Raw genomic sequence first — 17472 nt, 5'->3', positions numbered from 1 at the left:
AGAGACACGCTCTTCCGTATACTTGACAACCAGAGCTTCACTCAACATTAAATAGAAATCATAAAAAAAGTGCATGCAAAATTAATTAAAATAGAGAAATATCATCCTTAGTTTATAATAAGGCTGCAGTTTATCCTCTGTGCCCTTTAAAATTTACGAAAGTTTTCTGGAACGGATTGATGAACTACTATTTAATCTTAAAAGGACCGAGCGAGATGGCGCAGTGGTAGCACACTGGACTCGCATTTGGGAGGACGACGGTTCAATCCCGCGTCCGGCCATCCTGATTTAGGTTTTCCGTGATTTCCCTAAATCGCTCCAGGCAAATGCTGGGATGGTTCCTTTGAAAGGGCACAGCCGACTTCCTTACCTAATCCGATGAGACCGATGACCTCGCTGTTTGGTCTCTTCCCCCAAAAACAATCCAATCCAATCTTAAAAATGTAGACCACACACTGATAATGCTATTTGCAGGCAACCAGGTAATTATTGCTAACAATGAGAATAATGTACAAAGAGTAACAAATCAACTGCAAAGACTCTGTGCTTCATACAACTTGCAGACAACTTACATCAAAACAAGGGTGATAGCATTTTATGGGAAAATAAAATTAGATCCAAAACTGTAACAAATGGAAACATAGTAGAAAGGTAGCAAACTTCAAATACTTGTAAAGAAATACATCACATGAAGCTGAAATTGATTTTCAATGTAAGATAAGAGAAATTTTAACTTAATGAATGGTACAACTAGAAAAAAATCTTACAAAGGAAAGAAAGGAAAGAGACACATCTGAAATTTTACAAAACACTGTCACTCCAAGTCACAATAAACAAAATCTGAATAACAACAATAGAAGACACAATAACAATTCACAGCATGCAGAAATAAGGTTTCTCTGACATGAAGCAGGATGCACAAGACAAGATCAAAACCAAAATACAGAAATAAGTGCAGCACTAAGGTTATTATCTACAATGACGACGATGATGACAATAAACTCCACACACAATAGTACTTACAACTACTGCCCAGCCTGGCCACCCACTAGGTGCTGACTGGCTTTCTTACAGCAGGTAGCATACGGTAAGCCTGTGCCCTTAAGTTGCTGATTCCCTGGCATGGAAGTGTACGCTACTGAGTTGCTAGAACTATAATGGAGGTGTAACACTACCAGAGAAGGAAGGTTGCTACTCGCCACATAGCAGAAATGCTGAGTCACGATAGGCACAATGAAAAGATTCACACAATTAAAGCTTTCGGCCATTAAGGCCTTTGTCAGCGGTAGACACACACACACACACACACACACACACACACACACACACACACACACACACACACACACATAAATGCAACTTGCGCACACATCTGCAGTCTCAGGAAGCTGAGACCACACTGCGAACAGCAGCACCAGTGCATGATGGGAGTGGTGACTGGATTTTCCATTGTTGGAAGTGTAACACTGACAGATATATTATTCAATATACTAATATAATAGAAGGAAACATTCCACGTGGGAAAAATTATATATAAAAACAAAGATGAGGTGACTTACCGAAAAAAAGCGCTGGCAGGTCGATAGACACACAAACAAACACAAACATACACACAAAATTCAAGCTTTCGCAACAAACAGTTGCCTCATCAGGAAAGAGGGAAGGAGAGGGGAAGACGAAAGGAAGTGGGTTTTAAGGGAGAGGGTAAGGAGTCATTCCAATCCCGGGAGCGGAAAGACTTACCTTAGGGGGAAAAAAGGACAGGTATACACTCGCACACACGCACATATCCATCCACACATACAGACAAAAGCAGACATATAATATGTCTGCTTGTGTCTGTATGTGTGGATGGATATGTGCGTGTGTGCGAGTGTATACCTGTCGTTTTTTCCCCCTAAGGTAAGTCTTTCCGCTCCCGGGATTGGAATGACTCCTTACCCTCTCCCTTAAAACCCACTTCCTTTCGTCTTCCCCCCTCCTTCCCTCTTTCCTGATGAGGCAACTGTTTGTTGCGAAAGCTTGAATTTTGTGTGTATGTTTGTGTTTGTTTGTGTGTCTATCGACCTGCCAGCGCTTTTTTTCGGTAAGTCACCTCATCTTTGTTTTTATATATAATTCAATATACTAATGTATTTTCAGTCACTGCCTCATTTCTCAAGGGCTGTCAGCATAGATATTGTTAAACTGGGTCGAAAGCTTTCTCCAAACTTCATGTATATCAGATAAAACGGTAATTTACGTTCATTGCACTGTTCTCTACTTGCAAACAGTTATCTTCCTATATCCACTTCTAAGGCTAGCATTTTCCTTTCTCTGATGAAACCCTAGTTGTTAGTTCCATGTGGTTGATGATAATTGTAGTGAGCATCTTGTAGATTACAGGTCCACATAGCACCTTCACTTTATGTTTCTTTCCTTCCTTTTTACTTTCTAGAAATACTTACCCCCCAGCTATGCATAGCACAATACTAACACCTCTTCCTCTTTCTGAGATCAACATGTCACTCATTATGAAGGGATGCTGACTCAGTTTTTCAGGATAGCAAATGGGAAGTTGCGGTACAGAAAATGGCCCATACATCACCAGTGTCTCTGTGTGTGTGCGTGTGTGTGTGTGTGTGTGTGAGTGTGTAGTGAGTGCAGTGTTATGAAGCAATGTGTGTATAGTGCATGCAGTGACTGATAGTGAGATATGAGTGAACGGTGTGGCATTAAATTATTTAACAAGTTATTTGTACAAGAAGTATTATATACCAGGAGTAAAACTAATGATTATGTCTACCTAGAAGTCTGCAAATATATATGTATACGAATTAGCTTATTTTAAATTGATCTAAACTTGTAAATTCTTTGACATGTCCTATATCCTTATAAAAAGAGATCTATGGATGAATAAAGCTACTACTACTACTACTACTACTACTACTACTACTAGGTAGGAGGTGACATGTCTATAGACTGTCCCCTTTTCTATGGAGGAGGCTAACTACAGCATTTTTCCAGTTTTATGGAATTGTCCTCTCTCACAAACATTCAGTAAATGCTTTTGTTTAATTTTCCCTCCAGCCTCAAAAATTATTACTGAAACACCCAGTTCCTTCCCTTACTTCAAACCCTGGATATACATAATCTGGCATCTGCGTGGGTTTCTCATTTATGCTGTTACTTAGAAAGTGATGTACAATAAGAAAACTGATTTCAATTATTGTAACATTTTCCAAAGTTAACTGAGTCGCTGAAAATTTCCACAAAAATAATCATGTTACTGACTTCAATAGTATTTTTTGTTGTAATAGGCATCCACTAGATTTGTCAAGTGATCAAATACCTACAGCTTTCATTACTTTAATTACCTGACCCAAGCAATACACACAAAGTACTAACATTCTTTACAGTCCATACATTAACGAAAAACAATTGGTGGTAGGTGAGTGTAACCAGGAACATTAAAATACCGATGAGATCAGTCTGCACATTCGCTATCACAATAACGAGAGAAACCTTTATGTTGCATGAATCTAAGACGTGAAATCTATCATCTCAACTATAGCTAGATAACCAAGCAAGACATATAAAAATTTGTTTCAAAAATGGAAGACCTGCTGTACAGACAAATAGTATACATATATTTTCCTTCAAGTTTCGTACTGTTTTATGAACATACCTTTCAGAAACAAAGTTTGTAGCACTAATTACAACATCATCATTTGTTTTGACCATCACTGGTACTTTCCTGCAACCTGGCGACTTTAGTATTCGAACTAGGAGTCGAAGGGTTTCCTGAAGAACATTGGGTGGACACATATCGATCTTTGTCACAACTACAAACACTGGAACACTCAAGGCAAGAGCAAGACCCAAATGCTCTTTCGTCATTCCTACAACCCCTGCATTGGCTCCAACCTGGCAAAATGGAACAAAATTACAATAATAATAATAATAATAATAATAATAATGATGATGATGATGATGATGATGATGATGATAAATAAAAGTACCCAAAATGAAAACAGAACAGTATACACGATCTTCATGTTGTTCAGTCACATTACAAAAACAAAACAACCAACATGTTCACTTCTGATTCAACTGTGTAGACAGCAAATGAAATGCTATATTGCTTTTAAATAAAAACAATAATAAATGTGAAAAAATTGCATGACACAGAATAAGTTAGTTACATTTTGACAAGCAAATTGCAGTTTCCAGCATAAAATAATGCATTTACTTCTTTTTCTCAGACCGCTTAAAAACACTGGAATTGAATTTTGATTAATTAGTTCTTCTGCCCTTTTTCACATTTCAGAACTAATTTTAGGAATTCTTGTAGTTACCATAGATTCAACATAATATTCTTAGCTAGGCCAACATACAGTGGCTTGGCTAAGAACTTAATGTTGACTTTGAATACACATCCTTAAAGTGTCATCAAAATCAAAAATCTCGACCTAGCTGAAGAAATGGTAATATTATAGGAAAGAAAATAACACTCACCCTTCCCACTGTGACAATTATGTCAATTGTACATTATTTCATAAGATTACAAGTATAAAGTTAGCTTTTCATTAAATTGTCTTCCGTATCTTGTGTTTTAAACTTACATAAATTTCAAAACTTGACAGAAAGAACAATTTACAAAACAGTTATTCTATTGTTGTGACAGTGCCACGACATTCAAAAGTGCCGCTACGTTAGTACGCGAACACGGCGATAGAGGCGCTCCGCAGCTCGGCCGAGCGCGGGAGCGCCACCTGGTTATGAACGGCGCCAGCCGCATGTCACGGCCCGGCAGTCGAATGACAGATACGGAGTTAGTAACATGTAACCCGCTAGTGTTTCTACTTTTGTATCTCCACGCACTTTATTAGTGATTAAAGGTTATAACACTTTTTGGCGACGAGGTCGGATATTTTTTTTCCTGCGTTGTGGACTTGTGTGTTCGTGTCGGGGCAGCCATGGAACAGCTTATGCAAGCGCTTATTGAACAACAAACACAGCTGACGGCTGCTATTCAGGCGTTGTCGACGTCGCTTACTCATCGTCTGTCTTCCTCTTCTCCGCCTCCGTTCCCTCCTTATGACGAGGCCGCTGAAGACTGGGAGGATTATGAGAAGCGTTTGCGGCAACACTTCTTGGCTTTCGGCATTGTCGACGCTCCTATGTGTAAGTCGTTATTTCTATCTTGGATTTCCCCACGGATCTATCAGCTGCTATCTCAGTTAGCCCCTCTGCGGGAACCTGCCTCTCTGTCCTTCCAAGAAATGTGTGACTTATTGTCTAACTATTACCGAAAAAACACCCATGTCGTTGCCGCCCGCGTGGCTTTTTACCGGTGTCGTAAACAGCCCCATCAATCTTACCGGGCTTGGGCGGCGGAACTACACGGTCTGAGTCGGAAATGTCAGTTTGTCACGGACACTCATCATGAGTCTTACGCTGATTCAATGGTTCGGGACGCTATTTTACGGCTTGCTCCTGATAAAGAAGTTCGGCAACGTGCCTTACAATTGCCAAACCCGTCGTTGTCGGAAGTTCTCAGCATCGCTCAATCGTTTGAAGTGTCTCACGCTGCTGGTGCGCAAATAGACGCGTGGTGTGATGTAGGCGCTGTCCAGACCACTTTCGACGCAGACAATGTGCCTGTTTCACAGGGAAACGACGATGTGGTGGCGGTGCACTCGCGTCAACAATGTCGCGTTGGGCCACCACGCTCGCAGCGAAAACAGCAACCACAGAAGCAGGTTCGTTCCGCCCTTCCTTCTTGTCCACGTTGTTTCGTACAGCATGACAGGGCCGCGTGTCCAAAACGTTGGGCCACGTGTAATTCCTGTAGGAAAAAAGGCCACATTGCTTCTGTGTGTCAGTCCCCTAAAGTTCCTGTCGACGAGGACGAGGCATCGGACATGGATGTTAACTGTGTGCTTTCTCAAACGAATAAGTTGTTTGTTACTGTTCGTGTTCTGGATAAAGACATTCGCATGCAAGTGGACACTGGCTCTGCAGTAACTCTCATTAATTCTTGCACGTATTTGGAGTTGGGCTCCCCTCCCTTGTCTCCCGTTACGCGAAATCTACGAACTTGTAATAAGCAGAAAATTCCTATCGTTGGCCAGTTTGATGCTTCCACTGCCTACAAGTCTGTTGTTAGGCCCCTCACGTTTTATGTGGTGGATCATGTGGGCACTGAAAACCTGTTCGGTTATGATGCTTTCCAGTTGTTCGGGTTTTCCATTGATGATGATGTGCACCTCATATCTGAGGACATTCCGTATCCACAGCTGGATGGCTTGTGTTCTGAATTCTCGTCCGTGTTCTCTGCTGGTCTGGGTCGTGCCAAGGATTTTGAAGCCCACATTACTCTTAAGCCTACGGCTCGCCCCAAGTTTTTCCGGGCACGCCCTATTCCGATGGCGTTGCGTGCGCCTGTCAAAGCTGAGATAGACAGGTTAACGGCTTCAGGGATTCTCCTTCCTGTTACCTCCAGCGAATGGGCATCGCCCATCGTGGTGGTTTCTAAACCAAACGGGAGTCTGCGATTGTGTGGTGATTTTAAAGCCACTGTCAACGCTCAAAGCCTCATTGACACTTATCCTCTTCCCCGTCCTGCGGAGTTATTTACCAAGCTCGCTGGGGGCCAGTTCTTTTCCAAACTTGACTTATCGGAGGCGTACCATCAGTTGCCGTTGGATGCATCTTCCAAGGAATTTCTCGTCATCAACACTCCTTGTGGGTTGTATCAGTACCAGCGGTTACCATTTGGTGTCGCTAGCGCGCCGGCCATTTTTCAGCGGTTTTTGGAACAGCTCACGGCTTCCGTTCCCGGCTGCATCAACTACCTGGATGACATTGTTGTCACGGGGGCCTCCACTGAGGAGCACCTTCGCAATTTGCGTTCACTGTTTCGGGTTCTGCATTCAGCAGGGTTGAAGTGCAATCTGGACAAGTCTCAGTTCTTCCAACCCTCCATTGTGTATCTTGGTTTCCACTTGTCCCGTGAGGGTATACGCCCTCTACGACAGCACGTTGCGGCCATTACCGCTCTACCCCGGCCGTCTACGGTCAAAGAACTTCAGGCGTTTCTAGGCAAGGTTGCTTATTATCACAAATTCATTCCCTCCGCGGCGGCGGTGGCTCATCCTCTGCATCAGCTGTTACGCAAAAACGTTCCTTTCTGTTGGTCCGCCGAGTGCGAGCAGGCTTTTGTCCGCCTGAAGGCTCATTTGCAGTCGGCGCCTTGTCTTGCCACATTCCGTCCGGGTCAGCACTTGGTTCTGGTGACTGACGCGTCACAGTATGGCCTAGGGGCTATTCTCGCCCATCGGTATGAGGATGGGTCGGAACGACCCATCGCCTACGCTTCCAAGACCCTCAACGATGCCCAACGGCGTTACTCTCAAATAGAAAAGGAGGCGCTCGCTATCATTTATGCTCTGAAAAAGTTCAGCGTTTTTTTGTATGGTTCTAAGTTTCACCTCATCACCGACCACAAGCCGCTGGTCTCTCTGTTCAGCCCCTCGGCGTCGCTTCCGGATAAGGCAGCTCACCGCCTGCAACGTTGGGCCTTATACTTGTCTCGTTTTCACTATGAGATTCACTATCCCCCACGGCCCAGCACGCCAACGCTGACGCGTTGTCGCGTTTGCCGATGGGCCCCGACCCGGTTTTCGATCGCGATGAACTCCTCTGTTTCCACATTGATGAGGAAGAACGTCGTGCGGTCGAGGGTTTTCCACTTACAGGTTCGCAGGTCGCGTCGGCTACTGCGTGGGATCCGGTCCTGCGTCAGGTGATCGGTTTTGTTCAGCGGGGTTGGCCGGACAGGACCAAGGGCCGGGCGTCGGATCCCCTTCGCAACTACCATGCCTTGCGCCTTCGTCTGTCTGTTCGTGAGGGTGTTGTTCTTCTGGCCACGGATGGCGCATCTCCACGGGTTGTGGTGCCCGCCTCTCTTCGCAAAGCTGTTCTCAAACTATTGCATGAGGGCCATTGGGGGATTTCTCGGACTAAGTCCCTGGCCCGCAGGCACGTTTATTGGCCCGGTATCGATTCGGACATCGCCCACATGGTCGCTGCGTGTGATCAGTGTGTTCAACAACTGGCTGCGCCTCGTACTCTGCCCTCTCCGTGGCCTGATCCGGCGCAGCCATGGGAACGGGTGCACGCTGACTTTGCCGGCCCCTTCCTCGGCACTTATTGGCTACTGTTGATTGACGCCTTCTCGAAGTTTCCGTTTGTTGTTCGCTGTCCGTCGCCCACCACTGCGGCGACGACGCTGGCTTTGTCAAAAATCTTTGCGCTAGAAGGTCTTCCATCCACGATTGTCACGGACAATGGCCCTCAGTTCTCTTCGCAGGCCTTCCGTGATTTTTGTACTGGACAAGGGATTCGTCATGTTACAGCACCGCCCTTCCATCCGCAATCGAATGGGGAGGTCGAGCGCCTTGTCCGCACTTTCAAAAGCCAAATGAAAAAATTCCTTAGTGATTTTTCCACAGATGACGCTCTGTTGCAATTTCTGAGTTCTTATCGCTTCACGCCTCTGGGTGATCGCAGCCCTGCTGAACTCTTGCATGGCCGCCAACCGCGCACCCTACTGCATCTGCTTCACCCTGTCAGGCCTTGTACTGTGTCCCCTAGTGCAGGAAAATACCCGGTGGGCGCCGACGTGTGGGCACGGGGGTATGGATCTCGCCCTAAATGGATTCCAGGGGTGGTCCAGGCTCTTCGCGGCCGCCGGCTTTGTGAAATACGTACGGACGACGGCATGGTTGTTCGCCATTACGACCAGATGCGCCCACGAGTGGTGGCCACGCCGGTACCACCGCCCCTTTTTTCGTCTCCACCAGCCCGAGAAGCCAGTCCTGTCGCTGCTGCCGATCTTCCGGGCGTGTTGCTGCCGCCGCCGTCGCTACCGCTTCCGAGTACGCCGGAACCGGCCCCAGTCGCGACGCCGCCTTCTCCAGGACCCATCTCGCTGGAGCACACCCCCAGGTCCACGACACCTATGGATGCTGCTCCGGAGTTTTCACCCATCATCTCGTCCAGGAGGCACGTTCCACGCGCCAGCTTCCGTCCTGGACATTTTCGACCATACTCTCGTGTTTCTCCGCGGGATCTTCTCGGGACCTCCCAAGAGGCCATGGATGTCTCCGCACTGTCCGTGTCTCCACAAAAGTGAGCGTTTCTTTTTTCAAGGGGGGAAAAGTGTTGTGACAGTGCCACGACATTCAAAAGTGCCGCTACGTTAGTACGCGAACACGGCGATAGAGGCGCTCCGCAGCTCGGCCGAGCGCGGGAGCGCCACCTGGTTATGAACGGCGCCGGCCGCATGTCACGGCCCGGCAGTCGAATGACTGATACGGAGTTAGTAACATGTAACCCGCTAGTGTTTCTACTTTTGTATCTCCACGCACTTTATTAGTGATTAAAGGTTATAACATCTATGGTCTGCAAACTTTATTCAATGTTATTGTTGTGGTCTTCAGAGCTGAGACTGGTTTGATGCAGCTCTTCATCTCCCAGTACTTACTGCAGCCTAAATCCTTCTGAATCTGCTTGGTGTATTCATCTCTTGGTCTCCCTCTACGATTTTTACCCTCCACGCGGCCCTCCAATGCTAAATTTGTGAAAGGTCAATATTCGACATTTCCCACTAACTACAGAAAAATTTTGCCTTCTGTATGAAATAAATAGTGATGACAAAGAAAATTTCATTGTTTGTGAAGACTGGAATGTATAGTTAAATGGATATATCACAATCAAAATAGGATAATATATTATTAATCAATCTGGAACATGACTCCCAACTATTTAAGTCCACTGTTCACACTCTCTTTTCCTACTATACTTTTCTCTTCAGGTCCATCATCCTCACTTGCTAAACATATTATTCTCACTGCATTATATTTGCAAACCTTTTCCTTTTGATTTTATTCCTGGGCCCTGATAAAAGAACACTCATTTGCAAAATGACAAGACTAATATGAACTTGTAAAACTACACTACAATCTGTCTGAGATGGCTGTTAGTTTACCATAAGTCTGATTCACTGGTCCTACATATTGCTGCAAGCAGTGCTGCACGCATCCATATGTGGAGTAGCGGTTAGTGTTGCTGGCTGGTATGCAGTGGGTCGATAGTTCAAAGCGGACTACCAGCACACATTCATTACTTTGTATTTATCATTTCTGGAAGGTTTGCATAAGTTTTTTATGTTTGTGAAGCTTGCATATTCTGGAATATTCAATGTTTTTATAAATAGCAGCAGTCTCAGCCCAGGAGCAGTTCTGTTTGGTGTGTACTTTTGTGTTCATAATAACTGTGCATTCAGTGTTGGGTGTTTTATTTCACTGATTGCTCTACTTTCTGATTTGGACTCAATTATGGTTATGATGTGACAACGGTTTGGGGAGATGGCGAATAAATCGAAAAATCTGCATCAGCGAGGCTCCAATTAGGCAACTTTTAAAGCCATCATCTACAAGGACAGGAACCAGAATAAAAGCAGTATACCGTTCATAAGGTCCTTCTATTCGGGAGACCAAGCCATTTCAAAACAGCAGTAAGTCAGCTGTACAGCACGCATCTATCAAAGTTTCTTGGAGACACTTGCCAGGACCCAACAAAATGGTTAAATGAATTCAACTGAGTCACCACGTGAGAATAATGAAGAGAAACTCAATAACTGTGGCAAATTCCAGGGTGAACTGCAGAAAAATATTGGTTATGATCAGCAGTAAGTCTGCTGACTGCAAGAATAATTAAAGAACATGCCCACAATCATGGGGAAAGTGTACACCTTACATACAGAATGATCTGGCCCTATGCCACATTGTGAATCTGAATATGACAGAAGCTGACAAAATCTCACACTTTATGAAGGGAGTCACAGAAGACATTTAACAAGGTCTTCTTGTAATAGATGTCACAACAACACACGAATTCATCAATTGGTGCCACCGCATCAAGGAAATGCAGCATATAAGAGTCTAACAAAAGAGGTCTAGCAAGAGAGGATATACCGTATTTTATGGCAGCCAGAACTGTTGGACCCAGTACACAAGAGAAATAAGCCACGAATATTGACTCATACACCATGAAGCAATAGATAATGTTGAAGAAGAAGTGGTTAAATCTAATGTGCCAATTTTCATACCCAATTAAATACGTCATGAAGAATAGACTCTGCCAATGCGAACTTATGATGCAGCTGTCAAACAACAACCAAGCATCGGACCTACATTGGTACAATCAGCTCCTGTGCAGGTATAACACCCCACAGAAGGACAGACATTTGGAAGACAGAGAACTACAAATCAGTATGTTTCCATTGAGGACTCCCTGGGCACGTACTCTACTGCAGATAAAGCAGACGGGTATTTGACAACTATTACACTGGATGATGTCAAGCATCAGCACATTGCTATTCATGCCAAACAACTGCGTATGATTATAGGTTATCTGTGGGATGAAGCCTTTAGCCTTATCCCGGATGAGGTCACTGCCCAAAATGCTGTAGCCATTCCCTGTCATATAAAATTACCAACTGTTCATCTACACATCCAATACACAAAAACTAAGGTGACTATGAAGGTGAGGTCACCACAGATGAAAACGCTCCATGGACAACAGCTGCCATGATGTCAAGGAATCTCACTGATGATGTTATTGATGGCCAATCTTTCCAGGTGCAATTAGAATCAAAGGCTTATCTTCGTCAGCTAATGAAGATTAAGTTCCATGATATAAAAGCAATTATGTTAAAGGACACAAATGGGAAATAAGCCCAACCAACTGGAACATGCAAGAATAACTATCAATAACAGCCCCCCATGAACCATGGACCTTGCTGTTGGTGGGGAGGCTTGCGTGCCTCAGCGATACAGATGACCGTACCGCAGATGCAACCACAATGGAAGGGTATCTGTTGAGAGGCCAGACAAATGTGTGGTTCCTGAAGAGGGGCAGCAGCCTTTTCAGTAGTTGCAAGGGCAACAGTCTGGATGATTGACTGATCTGGTCTTGTAACACTAACCAAAACACAGCCTTGCTGTGCTGGTACTGCGAACGGCTGAAAGCAAGGGGAAACTACAGCCGTAATTTTTCCCGAGGGCATGCAGCTTTACTGTATGGTTAAATGATGATGGCGTCCTCTTGGGTAAAATATTCCGGAGGTAAAATAGTCCCCCATTCAGATCTCCGGGCGGGGACTATTCAAGAGGATGTTGTTATCAGGAGAAAGAAAACTGGCGTTCTATGAATCGGAGCATGAATGTCAGATCCCTTAATCGGGCAGGTAGGGCAGAAAATTTAAAAAGGGAAATGGATAGGTTAAAGTTAGATATAGTGGGAATTAGTGAAGTTCGGTGGCAGGAGAAACAAGACTTTTGGTCAGGTGAATATAGGGTTGTAAATACAAAATCAAATAGGGGTAATGCAGGAGTAGGTTTAATAATGAATAAAAAAATAGGAGTGCAGGTAAGCTACTACAAACAGCATAGTGCTCACATTATTATGGCTAAGACAGACACGAAGCCCATGCCTACTACAGTAGTACAAGTTTATATGCCAACTAGCTCTGCAGATGATGAAGAAATTTATGAAATGTATGATGAGATAAAAGAAATTATTCAGGTAGTGAAGGGAGACGAAAATTTAATAGTCATGGGTGACTGGAATTCGAGTGTAGGAAAAGGGAGAGAAGGAAACGTAGTAGGTGAATATGGATTGAGGCTAAGAAATGAAAGAGGAAGCCGCCTGGTAGAATTTTGCACAGAGCACAACATAATCATAGCTAACACTTGGTTCAGGAACCATGAAAGGAGGTTGTATACATGGAAGAATCCTGGAGATACTAGTAGGTATCAGATAGATTATATAATGGTAAGACTGATTTAGGAACCAGGTTTTAAATTGTAAGACATTTCCAGGGGCAGATGTGGACTCTGACCACAATCTATTGGTTATGAACTGTACATTAAAACTGAAGAAACCGCAAAAAGGTGGGAATTTAAGGAGATGGGATCTGGATAAACTGAAAGAACCAGAGGTTGTACAGAGATTCAGGGAGAGCATAAGGGAGCAATTGACAGGAATGGGGGAAACAAGTACAGTAGAAGAAGAATGGGTAGCTCTGAGGGATGAAGTAGTGAAGGCAGCAGAGGATCAAGTAGGTAAAAAGACGAGGGCTAGTAGAAATCCTTGGGTAACAGAAGTAATATTGAATTTAATTGATGAAAGGAGAAAATATAAAAATGCAGTAAGTGAAACAGGCAAAAAGGAATACAAACGTCTCAAAAATGAGATCGACAGGAAGTGCAAAATGGCTAAGCAGGGATGGCTAGAGGACAAATGTAAGGATGTAGAGGCCTATCTCACTAGGGGTAAGATAGATACCGCCTACAGGAAAATTAAAGAGACCTTTGGAGATAAGAGAACGACTTGTATGAATATCAAGAGCTCAAATGGAAACCCAGTTCTAAGCAAAGAAGGGAAAGCAGAAAGGTGGAAGGAGTATATAGAGGGTCTATACAAGGGCGATGTACTTGAGGACAATATTATGGAAATGGAAGAGAATGTAGATGAAGATGAAATGGGAGATATGATACTGCGTGAAGAGTTTGACAGAGCACTGAAAGACCTGAGTCGAAACAAGGCCCCCGGAATAGACAATATTCCATTGGAACTACTGACGGCCGTGGGAGAGCCAGTCCTGACAAAACTCTACCATCTGGTGAGCAAGATGTATGAAACAGGCGAAATACCCTCAGACTTCAAGAAGAATATAATAATTCCAATCCCAAAGAAAGCAGGTGTTGACAGATGTGAAAATTGCCGAACTATCAGCTTAATAAGTCACAGCTGCAAAATACTAACGCGAATTCTTTACAGACGAATGGAAAAACTGGTAGAAGCTGACCTCGGGGAAGATCAGTTTGGATTCCGTAGAAATGTTGGGACCCGTGAGGCAATACTGCCCTTACAACTTATCTTAGAAGAAAGATTAAGGAAAGGCAAACCTACGTTTCTAGCATTTGTAGACTTAGAGAAAGCTTTTGACAATGTTGACTGGAATACTCTCTTTCACATCCTAAAGATGGCAGGGGTAAAATACAGGGAGCGAAAGGCTATTTACAATTTGTACAGAAACCAGATGGCAGTTATAAGAGTCGAGGGACATGAAAGGGAAGCAGTGGTTGAGAAGGGAGTGAGACAGGGTTGTAGCCTCTCCCCAACGTTGTTCAATCTGTATATTGAGCAAGCACTAAAGGAAACAAAAGAAAAATTTGGTGTAGGTATTAAAACCCATGGAGAAGAAATAAAAACTTTGAGGTTTGCCAACGACATTGTAATTCTGTCAGAGACAGCAAAGGACTTGGAAGAGCTGTTGAACGGAATGGACAGTGTCTTGAAAGGAGGGTATAAGATGAACATCAACAAAAGCAAAACGAGGATAATGGAATGTAGTCAAATTAAGTTGGGTGATGCTGAAGGAATTAGATTAGGAAATGACACACTTAAAGTAGTAAAGGAGTTTTGCTATTTGGGGAGCAAAATAACTGATGATTCTCGAAGTAGAGAGGATATAAAATGTAGACTAGCAATGGCAAGGAAAGCGTTTCTGAAGAAGAGAAATATGTTAACATCAAGTATAGATTTAAGTGTCAGGAAGTCGTTTCTGAATGTATTTGTTTGGAGTGTAGCAACGTATGGAAGTGAAACATGGACGATTAATAGTTTGGACAAGAAGAGAATAGAAGCTTTCGAAATGTGGTGCTACAGAAGAATGCTGAAGATTAGATGGGTAGATCACATGACTAATGAGGAGGTATTGAATAGAATTGGGGAGAAGAGGAGTTTGTGGCACAACTTGACAAAAAGAAGGGACCGGATGGTAGGACATGTTCTGAGGCATCAGGGGATCATAAATTTAGCATTGGAGGGCAGTGTGGAGGGTAAAAATCGTAGAGGGAGACCAAGAGATGAATACACTAAGCAGATTCAGAAAGATGTGGGTTGCAGTAAGTACTGGGAGATGAAGAAGCTAGCACAGGACAGAGTGGCATGGAGAGCTGCATCGAACCAGTCTCAGGACTGAAGACCACAACAACAACAACAGAACACAGCCCTTTGACTTTATTGTTCATACAGAATAATGTCATGATATTCTCAGACGGGACTGCATACAGGTATCACAGGGAATCATACACTGTGGAAGGTCATAGCTTCAGACTGACAAAGTTATTCCAATAAGGACACACAACAAAGATTGCTCTGGGCAGTTGTGTGCCACTGAAAACATTGTTATCCAGCTATCATCAATTAGATGTGTTACAGTCATCAATCTAGATGCTCAGTTACACTGTAAGGCTTTAGTAGGTTGCAAAAAGCTCACGAAATAAATACACACACCAGCAATTATCATAAGCATTGGAGAACTTTGGATCATTATTTGTCATAAACAGTCATAATTCAGTGCTAAATGTATGTGCATTGGAACAGCTAAACCAGTGTAGGAAGGGCAGCTCAGTGCCATGAGTGAAGAACTGTGCACTGCTATCACTACACATAATGCAGTACAGAAAGCTACTATCAAATTGCCAATAGGATCTGATCAAACCAAGCAACATCATTGGGTGTAAGCTGTTCTGTATCAATATTCAGATTTTTTCATATCCAAAGTGGAGAAAAAGACAGACCACATGATTCATAAGAAAACATCATCTCAATACTGCAGTGCTTGCATAGGGTGCCACTGTACGGACAGTATGTAATTCAAGAGTAAGTTGAGAAGATGCTGCTGGATGACAAAGCTGTATCTTCAGAGTGTCTTTGGTCCCCTCCTGTGGTCCTTGTGAAGGAGGAGGACAGCACACGGTGTTTGTGCGTTGACTAATAATGAGGGAAAAAAGTGATGAAAAAAGATGTCTGCCCATTGCCATGCATTGATGACGGTTTAAAAGGAATAAAGTACTTCTTAACTATGGACATGAAGACAGGCTACTACAAATTAAGGCTGATGAGGTTGACCAGGAGACTCCCTTAATAACACCCAACAGGTTTTACGAGTTCAAAGTTATGTTGTTTAGGCTACGTAATGCTCCAGTCACATTTGAGTGTATAACTGACAACGCGCTTTGTCACCTAAAATGGACACCATTTCTTTGCTAACTGGATGACAATGTCATTTTTTGAAGACATGTGAAAAACGTGTAAGGTGCCTGACAACTGTGCTGAAGGGTATTCAGACAGCACACCTCTGCCTGAGTGTGAAATAAAAACTTTGGGACACCTAATTAATGGTGATAGAGTCTGTCACCATCCGAAGAAAATAAGATCGCTCACAGATTTTCTGACTCTTCTGCAAACTCAGGATGTGACAAGTCTTCACAGACTGTGCTCATAGTACTGGCAATTCATAAAGGACTTCTGTACCAATTCATGTCCCTTGCAAGAACTACTATAGGGAGATGTCAAATTTTCTTGGAACAAGGAGCAAGAAAGATTTTTTTTTTCTTTTTGTCCTTAAGGGGAAGCTAACATCATCTTTAGTCCTAGCATTATATGGCAAGAATGATGAGGCAGAACTTCACAGCGACACTAGCGGTTTTGGGATCAGTCCAGTTCTAGTGCAAATTCAGGAAGGCACTGAAAAGGTGATAGCTTACACTTTCAGGGTACTCTACAACTCCGAAACGAACTAGACACTACTCTACAGCTGAGAAAGAGTGCCTCACAACCATTCTGGAGGTCAACAAGTTCTGACATATTTATTTGGCACACCATTCATCACTATAACAGACCATTGTTTACTCTGCTGATTGACTATCCTGAAGGATCTGTCGGGTTGAACGGCAAGACAGGCACTGAGACTTTGGGAGTACGACATCATAGTGGTACACAAAAGTTGATGAAAACACAAGAATAACTGCTTTACAAGGAATCCTTTGCAGCATATAGCAGTGTAGATGAAATCACAATTACCACTGCATTAAGTGGCACTGCTGCTGAATGGAAAGAAGATCCAGCACTGCTGAGAATAATAGAAGCCTTGAGGAAGGAGGAAGAAAGCTCCTGAAGTTGACAAACAGTCTGCACTGACTACCTCACCAGTTACGCTGTCACCAAAGCTGAGCTGACTACCAAGGATCCCTAAATCCAAGCTTACATGTAGAAGACATTATTTTGAAGTGTGGAGCATCCTGTGCAATGGTCTCTGATCACGCAAAAGTTTCTGAAGGAGACTATTAGCAGAGATAATTTCACACTGCAACATAACCCAAAGGGTAACAACTGCCTACCATCCACAGATGAACGGTCTCACAGAATGTTTTAATAAAAAATTGGCTGGTATGCTCTCAGTGTATAACAATACCAGACAGACAGATTGAGATGCAACACTATCATCCATGACACAGCATATAACACAGTGAAGCAAGACACTACAGGCTTCACATGGTTCTTCCTGCT

General features: G+C 43.5%; 1 protein-coding gene across 3 annotated transcripts in view; it reads right to left on the bottom strand.

Annotated features, from left to right (window-relative positions):
- Nucleotides 1–17472, bottom strand: part of LOC126464701 (GTP-binding protein 1) — a 167923-nt gene that overhangs the window by 60205 nt on the left and 90246 nt on the right. For all 3 annotated transcript variants that reach the window (XM_050096251.1, XM_050096253.1, XM_050096254.1), the window contains one exon: nucleotides 3668–3906. In XM_050096251.1, the coding sequence (XP_049952208.1) occupies nucleotides 3668–3906 (239 nt within the window). The remainder of the gene's footprint in view (nucleotides 1–3667; nucleotides 3907–17472) is intronic.

Source organism: Schistocerca serialis, chromosome 1 (assembly GCF_023864345.2).
Source record: "Schistocerca serialis cubense isolate TAMUIC-IGC-003099 chromosome 1, iqSchSeri2.2, whole genome shotgun sequence".
NCBI lineage: Eukaryota > Metazoa > Arthropoda > Insecta > Orthoptera > Acrididae > Schistocerca > Schistocerca serialis.
The sequence above is the reverse complement of the archived record's forward strand: the minus strand, read 5'-3'. Positions and strand labels throughout refer to the sequence as shown.